General features: G+C 50.7%; 1 protein-coding gene across 4 annotated transcripts in view; it reads right to left on the reverse strand.

The window, feature by feature from the left end:
- Positions 1-19135, reverse strand: part of FLNB (filamin B) — an 89271-nt gene that overhangs the window by 58827 nt on the left and 11309 nt on the right. For 2 of the 4 annotated variants that reach the window (XM_075053313.1, XM_075053311.1), the window contains exon 1: positions 14636-15610. In XM_075053313.1, the coding sequence (XP_074909414.1) occupies positions 14636-14984 (349 nt within the window). In that variant the 5' untranslated portion in view covers positions 14985-15610. Of the gene's footprint in view, positions 1-14635; positions 15612-16012; positions 16115-19135 lie in introns of those variants that run through there. The other 2 variants (XM_075053314.1, XM_075053315.1) reach the window with 2 other exon arrangements.

A 19135-nucleotide genomic window follows, 5' to 3' on the forward strand; every position in this document is an offset into this window, starting at 1 on the left:
GGCAAAAGGCGGGAACAGGCCTGCGGCCCCTCACGGCGGCTCCTCCCGCTCCCCGCCGCTTCGGGGTGAGGCAGCAGCCCCCTTTCCCCCGTGCTCCGGGACCGCGTGGCTGGCAGCACCCCAAAGACCGGTTGCATCGACCCCCACGGGTGACAGGCGGCTTGGGAAAGCTCCCGGAAAGGGCCAAGGCAGCGTGGGATCGGGCCGTGGGAAGGGCCGCGGGATTGCGCCCGCGCTGCCGCTCGCCCCCGGGGTCAAACGCCGGAGGAGGGAAGCACCGGGAAGCCACGGGGACAGGGCAGGGCAAGCGACCCAAGTGGTGATTAATCACTCGGGAATATCTGGTGAAGGAAAGTCCCTGCAGCGGGGAGTGAGCATGCGGGAAAGTCGATTTCTATTAAGTGGAGGGAGGGGGGGAGAGAGGAGCCCTCCTGCCTTTGCCACGCTCTGCTGAGAAACGCTTGGCTCGGCTCTTGAAACCAAGGGACACGACACAAACTACACCCGCTCCTCTGGGCACGGGGTGGGATAAGAAAGCAGAAGAAAGGGGAATGGTCCTGTGCCAGGTTTCTGCTCCCCAGGGGTCAGTACAGTTATTGCCCCAGCGCTGCAAGGCTTCGCCTTCCCATCAGAGCGGGCGCCTACGCCCACATCAGCAACACCGCTACCCGATTCACAGGAAACAAGTGCCACTTTAAGACACTAACATTTTAGTCAAATGCAAAATTGTCTTAACCTTAGCAAGAAATACTCGTCGAGGAGTCTGATGAACTGGAGGTGGTTCTTTCATGCACGCATGCAAACGAAAAAAAGCACCTCCTCACAACGCATCATGTGCGTACACAACTGGAGAGCCAAGCCTCCATCAGCAGGGTGAAGTGATAAAAACGGCCGTCGAGTCCTATTTCTGCAAGTGTAACACAACAAAACCGAGAATTGTCACCGAAGCATGAGAGTGCTGTAACCACGTCTGCAGGATTAAAGTAATCCTAAATCTCACCAGGTCACTTCAGGTTGCACCAAGGTTAAAAACCTGGCTAGTTCGTGCAAAGACCTCCCAGGGGCCGGCAGAGGCATTAGGTGACAAGTCATTAGCACTGTGTTGCATCTTACATTACTGAAGGAAGGTTACCCAAGCTTCAGTGAAGCAGACCAACAGGAAGGTCCATCCTCAGGCACCAGCATGCACTGGAGATGGAAATGGTGCAAAAGATGCAGCTGCAAAAAAAAAAAGCCTCGGCAAGGCTGAAGAGCAATGAGTAATCCAGAGGTTTCCAGACGCCAGTGACCTCTGCGTTACTGAAGAGCATGTTTACTCACACTGGGGGTAGGTCAAGATAGTTATAAGAAACAGCATGTAAAATCCTGCCGAGATAAATGAACCCATTCAGATAGGGCTGTTTAACATCTTCTGCGCGGCAGACGCCAGGCATGAAAGCTGCAATGGATGGAGTTTCTGAAGCCAAAACCAACACATTGGAAATTATCAGAAGTGATTACTGTTTGGGGAAATCCTTGGCCACAACATACACCAAGATTCAATTTTTCCATCTGAAACCAGAATCGCTGTACTGACTGATTCACTGTGCACAGGGCTGTCCTAAGGAAATCCCCATTCATGCAGCCCTGCATGGCTCAACCCATCTCCACTCCACACTGCAGCACCAAAGAGCTCAGGACTGGAGCATGCTTTGTGGTCTGGGGTTGGTGACACATCAGAAAACACCCTGCCAGTTACTTTAGCTATGCAAAAGATTTGTGGTTTGTCTCAGTTTTGATAGTCTCTGATTCTGAGCACCTAACGGCACAGCTCCACCCAGGTTTGTTTTGAAGCATTTAAGCACAGATACCCTGTTACAGATGCTCTGTAGCCCTCTGTAGCGTAGTGACAAAGTTATTCCAGAATTAATCAGCAGGTCAGCTATCTCTGTCCTACCATTTCCCTGAGAAGCAGTAGGAAAGGTGATTAATCTCTAACATGCAATTGCACCCCACTGCAGACAGGAACAGCCACTTTGAAAATCTCCCTCCAACATGTGAGCCATTTCAATAATTCATTTTGACATTCAGACATAGGCACGCACCCTTAACAAACACATAGCACCAAAAGCAGCCTTACACCCACACATTACCACCAGAACATGTCTTGCCATGTCACTGCAATTCAGGACTGCCGTGATGGTGCAAACCACCTGAAATCAGCTGTGGTCCTGCCTCCAAGCTCTGGCCACCGCATTGCCATGCGAGTGCCCATTAGGAGGGGGATTACACATCTGCACAAGCCAGGCTGCTTTCTGCAGCCACGCACCGAGCAAGGATGCTTGGGGCAGTTGCACAGTCACTACCAACACATGCATCCACTGCACATCCCTGCAGTCCAAGCAGGCACTGTTGCTTTTCCATGACCACAACAAAGAGGTCTTAATGCTTTTGTGTGTAAGCTAGCTAGATGTTAATTCTTCACGAGCTTTCACATACTAACACCTACCCTCCCCTCCACTGGAAACCATGACCATCCCTGTCCAAGAAGGAAGGCGGCCACTTTCTTCCTGGAACGTTAATCCTTAAATAAAAAACATTCAGTGTTGTGCAGCTGCTTCTTGAAGGAAGCAGCTTTTCCCTCTTTCTGGAGAAAGCAGTGAAGTTGTTTGAACATATTTTTGTATACTTGTGCAACCCAGCAGTAAACACACTTCCATCTGCACATAGCACAAGGCTCGCCCCTGCATGGTTGAGATTTAAGCCTTGTGTGTTTAACATCCCACACAGGACAGCACTGTGTTTATACGGTTTCAGCTACAAGCCGCTAACATAAGGAATAGACACTTGGCTTGAGGCCCAGGTAATTCATCCGACGGTGGCAGCCACTATCAGACAGACCTCTTTTGAGAGGAGCTTTCATGAGCAGGAGAGCGGTGGTGAATCTGCAGAGGCAGTCTGCACGGGTGGTCTCTGAGCACCTTAAAGAGGACCATATGGGATTACTGGTACAGCTTGAGCACATATTAGCCACAGCTGTGCGATGCACACTTCTGCAGACCACATACCCACTCCTCCCACCCAAACTCGCTCACTGCACAGCAAAGCTTTGCTTTGTATGGGTGACTTCTGCATCGCTCCGAGTAGCCCGAGGGACCCCCTGGCTCTCACCAGCTGCCGTGGGCTGCCTGGCCCCAGCCCCCAGTGCTACTCTCCCACACCACGGGTCCTCTGCCATGCACAGACTCTGCTCAGGGGCCATCCTCCTCCTCCTCCTCCTCTTCCTCTTCCCCCACAGGCTGCTCATAGCAAGAAGCAGGAGCAGCTCTGCTCATTTGACACCATCAGCCTAATCCAACTGTGTCAGGAGCTGCTCGGCCATAAAAGGCTCTGGCTGCTAGGAGTGTTTCTGAGCTAGCCAGCACTCAGAGGGATACCACCTTTCCTCTCAGGGTGCTGGACTTCTAAGTCCAGCTTGGACAGTCAAAATCTTCCAAGTAAAGGCTTCACACAAGTCCTTCCAAACTTCACAAGCTTGCAGCTCTCCCTAGTCTTCAGGGACAGCACTCCACCACACACATGCTGACTGAGCAGGGTGCAGGCAATTACCCAAATTCTCACCAGCTGCAAGATCTCATTTTTTAATCTGCAGTCTCACATTGTTCACATTTGCAAGCCTATTGTATTTCACATTTTTAACACAGCACAAAAAAATAAAGCACTGGCTCTAGGGGCAATTTTGCTAGAGCTGGAATAGTTGCAGCAACATTGCAAGCTACACCGTTCTGCCTGATCTCACACACCCCTTCCAGTTACCTACCAGGTTAGGTACAGCATTAGGCCACCTCATCTGTTATCATTTCCTCCACTTCACCATGAAAAATGTTTAGTAACATGCTATTACCTCCATTCAGACAGAACAAAAGCCCCACAGGTGTTTGTCCTACTCCTAGACGAAGACTGGGATGCTCCTTTCAGCTTCTATATTTGAGCTTGAATACTCTTGCTGTCCAGGTACTGCTTCAGAAGCCTGAGCTACTTTTCTTACAGGTAGAGTATGAAATATTCTGCAGCTTGTTAAAGCCTATGTTTAAGTAATAAAGCTGGTTAATTAAAATATTTAGGCTTCCTTTGCCTTAAGCAGTGTTTTCAACCAATAGTTGCAGCACTTCATGTAAAGCAGTTTGTTTTTCCTCCTTGCAATCAAAAACATGTTAAAGGTACATAGTTTTCTTCAGTTATTTACCTATATCAGAAGAGGTATTTCTTTAAACACTAAACTCAGAGCTAGGCTACAAAACCACAGCAAAATTTGAAATAGGTTTGTTGAAGTAGGGTTTTATGCCACTAACTTCAAGGGGTTTTCCCTGGTTGAGTCAGGGTTGTTCAGCAGAGCTTTCCAGCCAGGAAAGCCCAGGCATCTCTGCTGTTTCCAGGGCCTGAACTAGCAGCTCCTCACTGGACTCTGCTGCTCCTGGTGCTTTCATGGCAGAACAAACCACCTCTGTGAGCTGACCCTCGCAGGGTAGCTCCGAACTGTTTCCTCCCAGAAAGCGGTATATTGGGATATACTCAAGTGAGGATCCCAGTGGCGATGTGGCTAATTCTCTGGGACAAGGTCTTTGCAATACCCTTGTCCAGGAGTCCCACATGCTCCCATCTCTATAACTGCAGATGTCTGCAAGTCATTAGCATGCTCAGTAATGCTCACTTAGCAGCCACTAATCATCCCATGTGACAGCACCAAGGGCAGGGCTGAGCCAGCCCCGCTTTACTGTGGCAGCAAGCTGAATGCAATTAGTGCTTCTTCACTCTTACATTTTGGAGGAGAATCTGAACCCCTGAAAGACTCTCTCGGGCTTTTCTAACTTTTTTGGATGCAAAAAATATAACTGGCTACCTGCGAGCCACTCTTGCTTCTGCGGAGCTCTGGGGAGCCCTGGGGCACGCTGCAGCCCAGGGCCACAGGGATCTGCAGGCGCTCCTCAGCAGCCTGATTTTGTGGCCCCTCAAGCAGGCATCTCACATGGTCTTTGGTGACCTGACTGAGCTGGCAATTCTTGCTCACTACTCAGGTTAGGTCAGGGAAGTACTATTAGCACAGGAGCTGGTTTATCAACACACAGCCAATCTCTGCCTGCCAGGGTCTTCTCTGATAGCAGCTGTACTGGGTTTGTGGTAAGAGTTACCCTCCTCCCTTTGGCCATCTCTATTTGATGGAGCCGTTCAGTTGTCCAGCACACATGCTGCATCCTCTGTTAAGAGTGTCAAACTCACTTCAGCCAGCACTAGACACCACAGAGCTACATACCACAGCTAGATACCACAAAGGATTAAGAGAGCATTAAGACGGCACCACTAGAGAGGGTCCTGCGGTCCCAGTTTAAAAGCACCCATGTCTTTGTCCTGACATCTGACAGACACAGTGTCCAGCACTGCTGAGCTCAGGCTGTGGCACTGGAAGTCACCACTCTCTTTAAAGAGTCACCACAAATCTTCCTAGCAGCCACCAGCCTAGTTTTTCTATTTCTTCATAGTGGCATTTTACCACAAGCCTAAAAGAGTTACCAAAAGAAATAATCCTCTGAGACAACTAAAGCTGTTTCTATTTGACTTTTAATTAGATCATTGATCTTGTTCAAGCAGTTACATAAGCTATCAGATATTTGCATGCAGCCACACTGTTGATCAACAGCTGGAACAAAGCTGAAACACCATGATTAGCATCCTAAGCCTTCCCACAGCCGGTATGTTAAGTCTGCTGAGACACCAACTCTTCCCCCACATGGGAATTTGATAACAAGCCACATCTGAGCAAGTGACAACTGCTCAGAGGGCCACCACAACTAGCAGCAACACCAGCAAACAGCTGCTCTGCAGAAGCATCCAGGTGTTGGAGCAGGGTCAAAGGTGCCTGGGCTTTGGATTATTTGGGGGACCAACAAGTAGAATTACTCTGAGCCTTGCAGAGAGAAGGAAACCCCACAGAAATTCGCTGTCTAGCTAGAGGTGAAGTAACACTTGATATCTTGCACCATCGAGATGACAGTTTGACACCAACTTTGTTTAGCAAGCCGGTGTTCCCCATTCTGTAGTGAGGATCAAAACCAGTCAGGTTAATCCAAGATTTGTGTCTCACACCATGACAGATGCAAGGTGTATGTGTTATACTGGCAGCGCCCAGCCAGGGAGATGCTTCAGAGACAAATGCAGGACCCTGCACATACCCCTCAGTTTGGGCTCTTCGCTCCTGTGGTCTGAGCCCAGAGGGTCCTGCTGCTACCACTCACCTTATAATAAAGGGAGGATCTGCACAAAGGTACAGGTCACCTCCAAGATGTACTTGTCACTGTTTTAGCCTAGAGACCTAAACTAGCTCAGAGACCTGGCTTGCCAGTATTTTTGCCTGTGGGAAGTCCACTAAAACCATGCTGCACCTACTGCTGCAAGGTTGTTGTGAGAAAAGGGAATGTAAACCAGTTAATTATACCAATTAAAGGAAGCATAGATAGAGCACATTAGTACCTAGCCAAGGGGAACAGTATTTCCTCTTCTGTGTTTGAATAACCTTCAGATGCACATATCATGGGTGGTTTGCTCAAAGCAGCTCCGTACACTGCGCCTTCTGCTGCAGGGTTCCAGAGGAGACCTTTCAAAGCTTGTTTACACGACACAGCTCACCACTTGCCACCTACAGCTCCTTCTAGGCCCACCAACCATGACAATGCCCTTTAATATAGGCTCAGAAATACAGACACATACATTGTCTCCTCACAAGAGCGGCCACAGACTAATCAAAACCAGTAGGCAGCTGCAAGCACCCAGGGTAGCCTGAAATGGCTGTGGGCTGCGAGCGGTGGAGGAGAGCCAGCCGCCAGCATCCCACCGCAGGGCAGGCTGGAGCAGCCCCCAGGTGCAGACATGCTTCCAGCACCTAGGCAAGGCACAGGAGTTGGTGTGTCAGAGCAGCATTTAATAGCTCAGCCCAGAGCTCATCTCACACTTTGAAGTGCCCCCAAGATTTCAGCAAAAAAAAAAAAAAAAGCGGGTGGAAGACACGCCAGCCGTGGGCTAGCAGGAAGGGCGACTCCACCGCCTTCAGTTACGGCTCCGCAGCAGAGCAGCGGCACAGAGGGACTGTGGCCAGCGTTGCAAAGGCTTGCACCCCACCCAGGCTTGCAGAAGACGGCAAGAGCATCCCAACGGCGTGGCAAGAGCAGAGGGTTGCTCACGGCCTCTGGCTGGCTGCTCAGCACAGCACCCACGCCACGCCAGCGCTGTCTGCAGCAGCGCACCGCCTGCCAGCAGGCACCTGGGCGATGCCGCGACGTGCTGCTGCCGCAGCCCTTGCCCGACTGTTCCCTCGCAGCAGGCAGGCTGGGTGGGTGTCAGCGTGGCAGTCTGTCTGTCTGTGCCCACCTCGCCCTCAGAGGGCCCAGCGTTTGGGAGCTGTGCTGCCATGCAGCCTGGCCAGCTCATGCTGGAGTGATTCAATGCTCTTACAAATAAGCGCATCGTGATTTACGGCATGCCCTGAAGCAAGGGAGAAGGAGCCACAGCCCATGATGTCATTGCAGCCCACAGCCATTTTTGTGCTATTACTGGGTAACATTGGTAGGAGACTTCATGCAACCTGCTGCTGCTGTTACACGAAAACAGCTTGTCCCTTTGCAAGATCCCAGCTTGGATGTTCAAAGCTCTGCCACTAACAACTTACCCACCTGATCAGTAAGAATTGCTATATTTCACTGATGAAAACAGCTCTGAAATATCAGCTGAATTTATGCTTTAAAGCTAGAGACTGCCTTCAGTATTTATTGGTTCCTTTCCATTAGATTAGCTGTTTATTTCTGCGAGTTGTAAGGAACAGCAGAGGACCATCAACTGACTCAGAGGAAACATCCCATTAGCAACCAGACAGCGCAGTTCTATGTGTGGCCACTCTTCTCAGCGGGTTTATTAGAGAGCCACGGCTGCTTTCTTCCAAGGGCAGTATCAGCAGGAGATCCATACAGCCCCCACCCATCACACCAAGGGAGACAGGATTCAGCTGCTCTATCCTCTGCCCACCCCCAAGCAGCTCCAGGACAGTGTCTGCTGTGTTAGTCAGCACAAGGGAGGATGTGCAAGGCAACCCCTTGCTTCCCCAGGAACTTGGGCAAAGCTTCATTTGGCTGTTGTTTGAAGTTGCCTAGCTTGTTTTCGCTAAGACAAAAAAAAAATCTGGTTTATTCTTGTAGTGGTTGGGAGTATTACAGTTGCCATGTACTAGCACAGTAGGAACTAGACATTGCATACATCTCACTATGGATGTGAGGCTTCGACTGCTTACAGCAAAGTAGTATTTACACAAGGAATTGCAATCCATTAGCTGAATGCAAAGCACACCACAGCAGATCCAATCCTCACTATGGTATTATGTAAATACCTCCAAAACTCAAGGTTAGTTGCAGGAGGGACAGAAAGCCGACAGAGGCTTACAACAGACAGGTTAGAGACCACATCAGAGCCCAGAGAACCATCTGGTTAGGATAGAACATACACTCACTGCAAGGCTTTTGGGTGCAGGAAGTAGGATTTATCTCCTAATGATGACCTGGAAGAAAGTGTCTTCCGTATTAGATTACAGAGCACTGATCCTCCCTCAGGAGGAACACAAATAGGCAGGAGTGCAATCTACAGAACCTTTTGCCTTGTGGGGAAAAAAAAAACCAACAACCTGCATCAAGTCCCCAGAAGCAAGACCTAGGGAAAAACCTCACTCGAGCTTCATCGCATTAATCCAAATCAACAGGCAGAGCTCGCTTAGCCCATTGAAGAGATAACCTCAGATCTCGGTTGACTCAACTCTGAACCCAAGGTCAAGTTCCCAGAAGAGCAAGGGCAGCGCCGCTCACCCCACCCAGGCGGCGGCTGCAAGAGGAGTGGGTGAGTCTCCACCTCTACCACACAGGCACTACTACAGCAATCAAGAAAAGATACAGGAGCAGCTAGCACAGGTTTCACAGACACTGTATTTTCATCAAAACTGCTACTCTTATTTCTCCAAACACAACATGAAGGCACATATCTGGTCGCCCCCCACTGTTAGCATGAATTCAGCCTGCAACAGACTAAGCCTCATGAGCATGCCATACGATGAAGGCTGTAGCAAAGACTGCTCAGATCTCCTTACAAGGATGGGTAGTGCCTTCCCTTAGCCTTTTCTACATGTATTTTGTTTTGGATTCTTCCTCCAATAGCTAACACTCAGCGACACAGCATTTCCTTCCTCCAGCATAGACACACTTGGAACACCTGATTCTGTTTTTCTTTCCAAATCCAAGCAGATTGCAGCAACACACCCTTACCTACTTCCACGCACCTGCACCGAGATGACTCCCCCTCCCCCTGGGTGGGTGCTCTGGAACAGGACCCACAGTACTGTCAGAGTACACCCACAAAACCCAAGAAAATCTCACAGGAACCTAGAGGTTTCTCTACAGAAAGTCTGGCTACCTCCCCAAGAGCCAAAGTTGGGCTTGATGCTTTGTAAGCCACAGCCACTGGGACAGGCTCTTCAGGCACACCGGCACCAAGCGCTAAGAGAGCCAAACCCCGGGTCGCCGAGCTTTGCACCTTCATTATTGCAGTGACTTACAGGCTAGGTGCCGTATTCGTGAGCTGCGTTCCACACCAGGCAGTAAAGGCAGACGGGTCCGCGGGCAGGACCACCTGATGCTGGTGGCAGAAGCCTGGCGAGTGTCGCAGTACGGCAGAGGTCTGTTCACACCAGCATCGCCCGCAACACACCGTTTTGCTCTGGTGTGCTTGCTTAGCACGTATGAGTGGTCCAAACTTGGTAAGCCCTTGTTCAGGTCCCAAACTAGCTGCACATCAAAGTCTTGTTTCTGAGGGCAGAGAGAAAACAGAATTCCTCTGCAGCTTGGGAAATTCAGAGATCATTGTTTTACTTCCCATCGCTTGGAGCGGACACTGAACAATACTGGCAACGCAGGAGCATGGCCACACACACAAGGCTAACCACGTTCTTATATTACAGTTGTAGGCTAGGAAAAGAGCTATCCTGACCCATTTAAACATCCCCAGGTAAGTCAATACAGGACATGGCATTAGAATATGGAGCAGTTAAGACTTCAGACCTTCTTGAATAGCTGGCATAGCATTCAGTGCCTTAAATGAAAAAGCTGTTTAGCACATTAGTCTCACTGGTCCCAAGTAATTTTACTGAAGTTTGATCACTTTACAAGTTTCCGCTCATATGTAAAAGAATGCAAGAACAGTCTGTGTAAGCTACCTTAAAGGTTCCTGTACCTTGGAGCAAATAGCTCATGCAAAGTCCCTTTTTCTCTAGACCAGCAGTCCAACTATTGAAACAGAAGGCCCTGAGGAGACCAGCCACCCTCAGAAAATGAAGCCACCTCCAGTTTCCAGCAGTGAGGCCCACTGCCAGTCTATCAAAAATAATTTGAGGGGAAGGATTAAGTGTCACATTTCCAAGAAGCAGAAACCTGCTTCCAAGACACACTGGATATTTTCCAGAAAACAGCCTCCAGGGAAGTCACAGGTAAGTGGCAGACAAAATGCAAGTGTATTTTGACTACCTCCTTATGATGTGTTAATAGCACCTGGAGCGAGACAGAGAGAGACCCTAAATGTACACAGGCTGAAAACACATTTTCCTTTTTTCAGTTTTCAAGCACCTAGCTCTGGGCATTACAGGATAACACATTTACCAAGTTTTAGAAGAGATGCATTTTCCTCTAGAACTCGAAATTTGCTTTGTCACCCTTCAGTGTATGAACAGCCTAGGGAAGAAAGTTGGTTTTCAACTATTTTCCTAAAATAAGATTTCCATAAGGTACTGAGACTCAGAGGTCAAGACACTTTCATCTTTAGAGCATGCTGGAGGTCTGCCCTATAGAGCACAGTGCACACATCAAGTACTTGGCATGGCTCAGCTCCCTCCAGGCACTGCAGTGGGGACTCAGGACCACCACAAAGACAAACCTGAAAACCAACCACACACCTGTAGCCGAGGCTGGCACTGGATCCCAGTGCCACGGCAGCAGAGCTGCCACGCCGCCCCGGCTGGCCCTGCCCATCCATTTACTTGCATCGCCACCTGACATCCTGCAGTTGCGAGGCAAGGCATATCAGCTCACTTATCTGGTGAAAGCACAACCCAGCAAAGAAACCACATGTTTTTCAGTTTGATCAATCCGACTGCATCAGTCTAAGACTACAGTTTTACCAAACAAGCCAGCCAGCTGCTCCGCACCCATCCTGCCTCTGCCAGCAACACGGGGCTGCCAGGCGAGCGCTGCCCACGAAGACGCTGCCAAGAAACACCAAACAGCACCGGAGCACACACCTAGGACCTGCTGGCTGCAAGCTTGGGTGCAACTTGGCAGGTCACAGCCCGAAACCACAGGCTTCAGACACCGAAATCCTCTGTTTCTAAGCTAAATCAGTTGACTCCTATTGCCTGTTATCAGGGTTTCTAGGGGCAAGCTCAGTGCCAAATTAGCTTCAGCCCCCCCTTCTCTGCCACTTGCTACAGCTTTTAGCGAGGCACAATGCCGCTCCCATACAAAGTAATCTGTGGAGTTGATCAGCTCCTTCGGCCAAGAGCAAAGCCCTTGTGCTCTGCATTCCTGGCATCCTACTCCCCAGCGCCTGTCACTCGGCACACCACTCAGCACCCAGGAATCTGCAATTATCTCAGTCTAGCAGACAAAAAAAAAGCTAGACTTAAACACTTGTTAACACTTGAGTAACACAGCAGCTACCTCATGTTGAGCAGAAGACTCTGTGAAGTCACCTGCCCCCACAGCAGGTTTTTCAGAGCTTTCAATCCCATCCTTGCTGGATGGCACAAAGCACCTATGTGCTTTATGGTCGTTTTTATAGTAGACCACACATGCAGTTGAATGTGCACTGAAGTGAAGGCACTTCATGCTTAGAAGAAAAGTATCCTGAAACTACCAAAAGACTGAGCAGAGACTGAACAAGGGGTAACAGCAGCATGAGAGGCTGGACTCCTAACTACATCCAGAAAGGGTTGTGGTCAAACACTATAAATTTAACTGATTTCTCTGTGTAGAGGCAGACTTATTTTAAATGGACAAATATCAAATGCCAAAAGCTTGCTACTGAAAAAGTTTAAAAGTGTGGTTGTAGTATAGCAGCAGTAGCTGAGCCATAATACATGGCTTCCAAAACATTCCTGGAAGTTAAATAATAACTGGAACAGGCACTGCATCCACTTAGCAGAGATCTGATGGCATTATTAATGCCAGAAATCCAGCAGCTGCAGCTGTCAGGTTTTGCCAGCTGATTTGGCTCAGAGCTGGCCCTAAACACCCCAGGCCCTAAAGACCAACCTGGTCATAAAAGTTCTCCACCTAAAAGCCTTTACTGGTACATAGCTCCAGGCCCTGTAATGGCCCTGGTTTTGTTCAGCAACACAAAAGGAGACTAAAAGCTAGAAACACAAAGCAAGCCCCAAGTTCTTCAGAACCTGCAGGGAGAAAGAGGATAGGGACAGGTAGTGATCCCAGCCGACACTGCGCCTGCAGGAGAGGTGGTGTGGGCTTCAGCCCCTTCAACCAAGCGGAGCACTGCAAGGCTTGCTTTGAGTGTCTTTTTTGGAAAGTGAGTGCAGGATGTTTTTTCAGGAGTGGCTCAGTTTATCCAGGACTGTACAGCAGGGCTCCTGTGCTACCACTTGGCTCCACAGCTCAGATGGAGCTGTATAGCCCTTCACGCAGAGGCTGGGGTACAGCAGAGGCACTAGCAGCCATAGCCATTCCGTTCTCCCAAAGCTTCAACTACAAGTTTTTTCAGGGTTTGGAGGGGTTTTAATTTTTTTTTTTTTTTTTTTTAATAGCCAGCACAATGCAAGTAAGCTGCAAAGCAGTTAGACAAGTCTTAAAACGATTATGGCCACCCTGCAGCTCAGTCTAATCCTGTGAGGGAGCTGTGCTGCTGGAGCGGCATTTCTAGAAAGGAAGTCACTGGAAGCCAGGCCTGACCGGACTAACCTTGATCTCCCAAACCCGCAGCCCTCGGGAAGTCCCACAGACAAATAGGAAGGCAGCTGGAGCAGCAACGTTCTTCTAGGGCAAACAATACAATAGGAGGGGAGCGCTGGCCTGGTGTTAGCATTGTGGCTGGTAAGGAGCTATTCCAGTGGCTAAGGAGGAAAGGTGAGCTCCAACGTTAGCAAAAGCTCAGCCCAGGAGTCAGCAGCTGCAACTCAAACCCCACTGTGTGCAAAGGCAGTGCATCTCTGAGTAAACAATTAGCACCAGCTCTGTTCCCAGCTGCAAGTACGATAGCTGACTTCCCCCAAGAGGATAATCAGCCATTCGGGACCCAACAGTCCTCATTTGTCCAAAGCTGCTTTTACACATTAGCAGTGGGGAACAACAGGGTACCCACCTACTCCACCCAGCCACAGGTTTCCAGAGAGGGCCAGGTCTCTCCCAAACTGGAGAAGTTTCTATTTTCTTGCTATTATAGCTAAAGCCTCTGAAGGGAAACAGCTTTCACCCTGGCCAAGAGTTTTAGGCAACTGAGCAGAGCTGCACTCACCCAAATTCAGCTGTGCAATTCATCGAGGCCAGAGTCATCAGGAGGCAGTAATTAGAGTTATCTGGCAAAGAGCTAGAAAAGGCATTCACATTCCTTCCCAGAGATCTCTCAGGCATTCAAATTATTGCTTTACAGACTGCACTGCAGCCACACCTGAGCTATTCCCAAAACAGTCACCACAGGCATTCCTGAGGGATCATCTGCAATTTGACATGCATGCCAACAGCTTTCATTTCCTGAGCAGCCCACCAGTTACCTAGCAATTGCACCCTCCAGTATGGCATGGACAGTCAATCCCAGTGCCAGCCAGGGCAGGCAGTAGCTCAAACCACCTATCTCCTGGAGCTAGCAGAGGCCCTTGTACATTTTCCACCCATGACCTACCACAGCTGAAAGATTAAGGAGAAAGCGCAGCCCTGTTCAAAAGCTGCGACTGCGCTTAGGCAAGCATCCACGCTAACCTGAACGCTGGCATCATCTACTGGGCTCTAGTGACCAAGGAAAGTCTCCTCACCCTCCTCTACGCCCTATGGTAGCGTGTACCTCCCCGCAGCTCACCCCACGGGAGCCAGGCTCCAGCACCCTGCCGGAGCCCAGGGACCCCCGGCTGGGACAAGCATCGTCCCAGCTGCGTCTCCTGCCGGGGCTATCGGAAATGGGCTGCACAACGGGCGAACGTGCTCTGGCACTGGGTTTCTTCAGGAAAAGACCTGAAAGCAAAGCCTCACCTGGGAAACAGTGACTAAGAGAGAACCTCAGGAGGACAGGAGAGCGTTGCCAGCCCCGACAGCAGGGCTGCGGGGCAGCCCTATGGCACACGCAGCTTTAGACCAACTCCGCGCTACACCCCCAAAGCTTACGCTCCAAAGAAAGAAAGAAAGAAAAGCAGCACCCCCGCAGCCCCGGGGAGCACCCCACGGCCGCCCAGCGCCCCGAACCCATCCACGCTTTGTGATGCAAAGGTCCGGCGCAGGGGAAAAAAAAAAACAAAACCAAAACAGCCCACAACCAAACGAGGAAAAAAAGCCCCAAAGCCACCCGCTGGGGATGCACTCACCGATGGAGACCAGCTTGATGCTCTCCCGCTCCAGGAACTCGAGGGCCACCGAGACGTTCTCCAGCTGCATCTGGCGGAAGGTGGGCCGCTGGTGGTACTTGCGGTACATGCGCTTCTGGCTCAGCACCTCCAGGAGGGCGATGAGGCGCAGCCCGTCGCTCAGGTCGTGCTGCAGGTTGCCGATGCGCTTGTTGACGCAGCGCAGGTGCTCGTTGCACCAGCGGGTGAAGGTGTTCTGCTGGATCCGCTTCCAGGGCGCGTCCTCCGCCAGGTCCTTCTCGGTGGCCGGCATCTCGCCGTCGGGATCCGCCGCTCTGCGACCGCCCTGGCTCCGCGCCTGCGTGCTCATGGCGCGGCCCCGCTCCGCCTCCTCCGCCGCCGCGCTCCGCTCCGCTCCGCCCGCGCCCCGCCCGGCCGCGCCCGCCCGCCTGCGGGGAGGGAGCGCGGCGCTCAAGCGGCGGCCCCGCTCCTGCGCCTGGTCCCGCAGCCGCCCCCGCTGCCTCGGCCCGCCCGCTCCGCGCCGCTCCCCGGCTCTGCGCGGGCCCCGCGCCGCCGCCCGGCCTTTATCCGCCGGGAACGGCACGCCCTCGGCTGCATCAGCCTCCCGCGCCCCGCCGTACCGGCCCCGGGGGGGTAGGGGGGGGGGAGCTGCGCGGGTACCGGGCTGGCAGCGCCGTCGCCTTTCCCTCCCTCGGCGGGGACGGGAGGTCCCCGCCGGACCGACCCTCACCTGGCCGTGGAGGCGGCGTGTGCGCACCCCCGGGCGGGTCGGCACCCCTCCTGCAGCAAAGGCAGTGCCGCCGGCCGGGGGGCTGCTGGGGGGGACTCCGCGGTGGGGCCCTGCACAGCGGAGCCTGATCTCTGCGGGCTGGGTGGGATTCGCTTCGGCACGTCGGTAAAAGGCTGCGGCCGCCCGGAGCGCCGGGCGAAGTACGGCCCGGGCCGGGGGGGTTGGTGGTGCTCGCAAGAGGTGCGGCACGCTGCTAAGGGGTAGCACCCTCTCTGCTGGGACGCAGGATTTTATCGGCCATTTAAAGAACAGTGAAACTTCAAGAAGCGGTCAAGTAAGGCTGGAATTCTCGGGGGTTTCTCTCCTTTCCCCCCCACTTTCTGTGACTGATTTCCTGGCCTGCCGCTCCCTGCCGACATACGAGGCTGTGACTTGCCGCTGACTCATCCGATGACAGCAAAGAGTCAACAGAACTGCCCCATCTGCAGTTGCTACGTGCCGACTTTGTGCAGGTTGCCCAGACGTCTCATGACACTTACGGGGCCAGTGAAAGCTGCCGTGAGGTGTCCCTGCGTGTCCCTGCCCCGAGGGAAGCCCGTGCCCACCCGCTCGCCCTGCCCTCGGGGACTGATCCTGCCCATACTTACAGCCTTGGCTTTGCTACCAGGAGCTGCTCCACCGATTTCGAGCGAAGTGTACGCGTGCGTATCTATTTACATCAAAGCTGTCACACTGAAAGATGCGGGAGTCTGTCAGAGAAAGCAAATCCATTAAAACACAATCAATAAAGTCTAATTTAATTAAATTACCATAGCCACTCTCCACTAAAATTAGAATACAGTTTTCCAATTATTTTCTTTCAAGGGTTTTATTCTAATGCCTTTAGTAAGCCGTGGCACCGTGGTTTCTCTCCAGTGACCTAACAGCTCCTTCCCCCAGACTAAGTTATATTAGATAAATTTGTTCGCAAGAAAATGAGAAAGAAGCAAAGATGTAGGTGTGGTAAAGTGGGAGTTATGCCTAAACTTCCACTAAGTTATATTAGATAAATTTCTTCACAAGAAAATGAGAAAGAAGCAAAGATGAAGGCGTGGTAAAGTGGGACTTATGCCTAAACTTCCACTGCTCCCCAACCAGCATCGCTTCCTGTTTTAAAGTGGTCAAAGAAATCGGAGATCAGACGTAATATACTGAAACGATGAGGTGTATCTCATGGTACAGCAGCCACTGCCCTTTCCTCAAATTATTGAGCCAAGCAGCAAGAAGGATTCAAATAAAAACTGACTTTAACTGCGGGATTTTATTTACAGAGCAAAACCAGCGACAGGCCAGAGCGGTGCCCCAGCCGGGGCAGGTTGTGCCTCCGCGAGCAGCTCTCTGCCGTCAGCACAGGCTGGTCCAGCCCTGGGGAAAGCAGGCTGCAAACGTGGAGCTGAGCCTTTTTTCAAGGGCTGTTCTCCCATCATCCTATATTTCATCTTTTAATAGATGCTAATTGCTTATTGACTTTGGCCTGGGTTGGGACTCCTTAGCAACCATTCCACATCCAGGTTAGCTGATTGCTTATAACATTTTAATTTCAGTTCCTTTCCACTCCCACACTTAGTAATGCACACTCTCTTTAATATCGTTTTGTGCCCGTGCCACACTGAAAGTTGAAGCTTCAGCCATTTTTTTCTGTGACAAGTGAATAAAAATTAAACAGGGAAAAGGCAGAATCAGTATCAGGACCTTAATTTCTAACTTAAATTCTTAGCTGAAGTTTTCAATAAGGATCATTTGTTCCATAGACCCAGCAGAGAAAATTTTCATCCCAACAACGTATTGTGCAATGACATGCTCTGTGCACACAGGACAGCGGTTTCTTTGAGTGGTTTTGCACCACTTCATCATCCATCCGTCCATCCCACCAGAAGCACTGAGGCACTAAACCAGATGTGAAGTGCTCAGCAAAGCGCTGGCATGGAGCTGTAAGCCCAGCTCACCCTGCCAGCCTCGGGAGAAGGGCAGCGGCACAGCCGGGGCTGTTGCTGCTCGGGACCGTGCGGGGTCAGTGGGATGCTGGTGGTCTGGACGCAGCAGCCCATCTCACAGCTGCCCTTCCCTGCACATCACAGGGCTTTTGAACATAATTCGGCCTTTTGCATCCCGATTGCTTTCACGATTATTGGGAAACAAAGACTGCTTTATGGGAAGAGAATGAAAAAAAGCAAAATAATTTCTGCTCTGAGGAACAGATCTTGTTTCCTTCCTTCCCTCCTTCCTTCCTTCCCATTCACAGATGACCCTCCCAGCTGTGGTCTGAGTAACGTTTCTGGTTGACGGGCAGCGGAGGGGGACAGCCCCTGTGTGCACCCCATCGCCCACATGGGTGTTTGAGATCGGGAGAGGCACCGTGTCTGGGAGCTGCCTGGCCACAAGCGTGGCACCCGGCTGTGGCAGTGACCACTGCGCCGGGCAGTTCCTCTGGCATCGGTGCCTTGTCCGCCTCTACCGATGAGAGTCGCCTTGTGCTGCTCTGTGATCAGATTCTTCCTGGGGTCATGTTTGGCCTGAAAAACTGGATTTCCTTTGAAATGAAGTTGGAAGGCACTTTGACACAAGTGAACATGTGTTTCAAGTTTCATCAGGAGGCAGAGAAGTAAAAACAAGCTAACCCATGAATCTGTACTTGCTGGAATACTGTCTTGGTACTGTATATTATTACAAATGAGGTAATGTATACCTTGCAGAAATACCTTATGTGTATATTTATACGGGTAGATGTTTGTGTGGACATATGTATATATGCAGAGAGGGAGGGAGATTTCAACACTACGCACTGGGGCAGATATACTTTTTTCTTTTGATTTGTCCTGTATGATGAGGATCTTTCCATCCTGGCTCTTCCTTTGCTCACTAGATGCAGATATAAGGAAGGAAGAACACAGTCATTGCTTTTTTGGTTCTCTGTAAGCAGTTGCAAAAACACAGCATTGAATTTTTTCCACTGTTTTAAAAATACTCTTCCTCCCTCTTTATGATAATTCACTGCAAGGCTGGACTTAAAAAGACCCTGTTTATTCAGCAGCAGAGGTCTTCCACTGCCAAATGCTTACTGCTTTATCATAGAACTGTTCAGAATATTTTGCATTTGAAAATGCAGCCTTGACAAATGGGCTGAATTGTAATGGCATTTGGTTTCCCTATTTTTAGCAAAAAGATATTGAAGAATGTCTCTCAAACCAGAATATGGCATTAGGCTCTGTGCATTTACAGGGAGTTGCTTTGTAGGCAGGAATAAAAAAAACTAGGAGCATAGTTTAAACTGTAAAGATAAATAAAAGTTGGCCGGCCTTTACAGGTCTGCTGCTGCTCTTGCTGGGATCAGTGATAATCCTTAATGGAAATTTAATCTCAGCACAGATTATTTATCACATCTTTGGGGGCCCTGGAAGTGTACCATGGGACTCCGCGGTGGACACTTGCCATTAGTTTTCTGGAGCATCCTGAGAGCAGGGAGAAATAGCAGCTCTGACCACCAGCTGTTTCATTCAGGAAAGGTCTGCTTAAGCCTGGCTTGCAAAAGCAGAAGGGTGTGGGGAGCGGCGGCGCGGGCCCTCGCTGACATCAGTGGACAGGCAGCGCATGATGGGGTGACTAATGAAGTCTGAGGTCTGCTTCAGGGTATCACAGTCTCATGTGATAATATGTTCTTGGATTCCTCCAAATCATCGGCTATTTATGAGTGATCCCGACCATTTGGGACACTGTATGTGCTCTCTGCTTGA

Source organism: Buteo buteo, chromosome 21, assembly GCF_964188355.1.
Source record: "Buteo buteo chromosome 21, bButBut1.hap1.1, whole genome shotgun sequence".
In the NCBI taxonomy this organism is placed as follows: domain Eukaryota; kingdom Metazoa; phylum Chordata; class Aves; order Accipitriformes; family Accipitridae; genus Buteo; species Buteo buteo.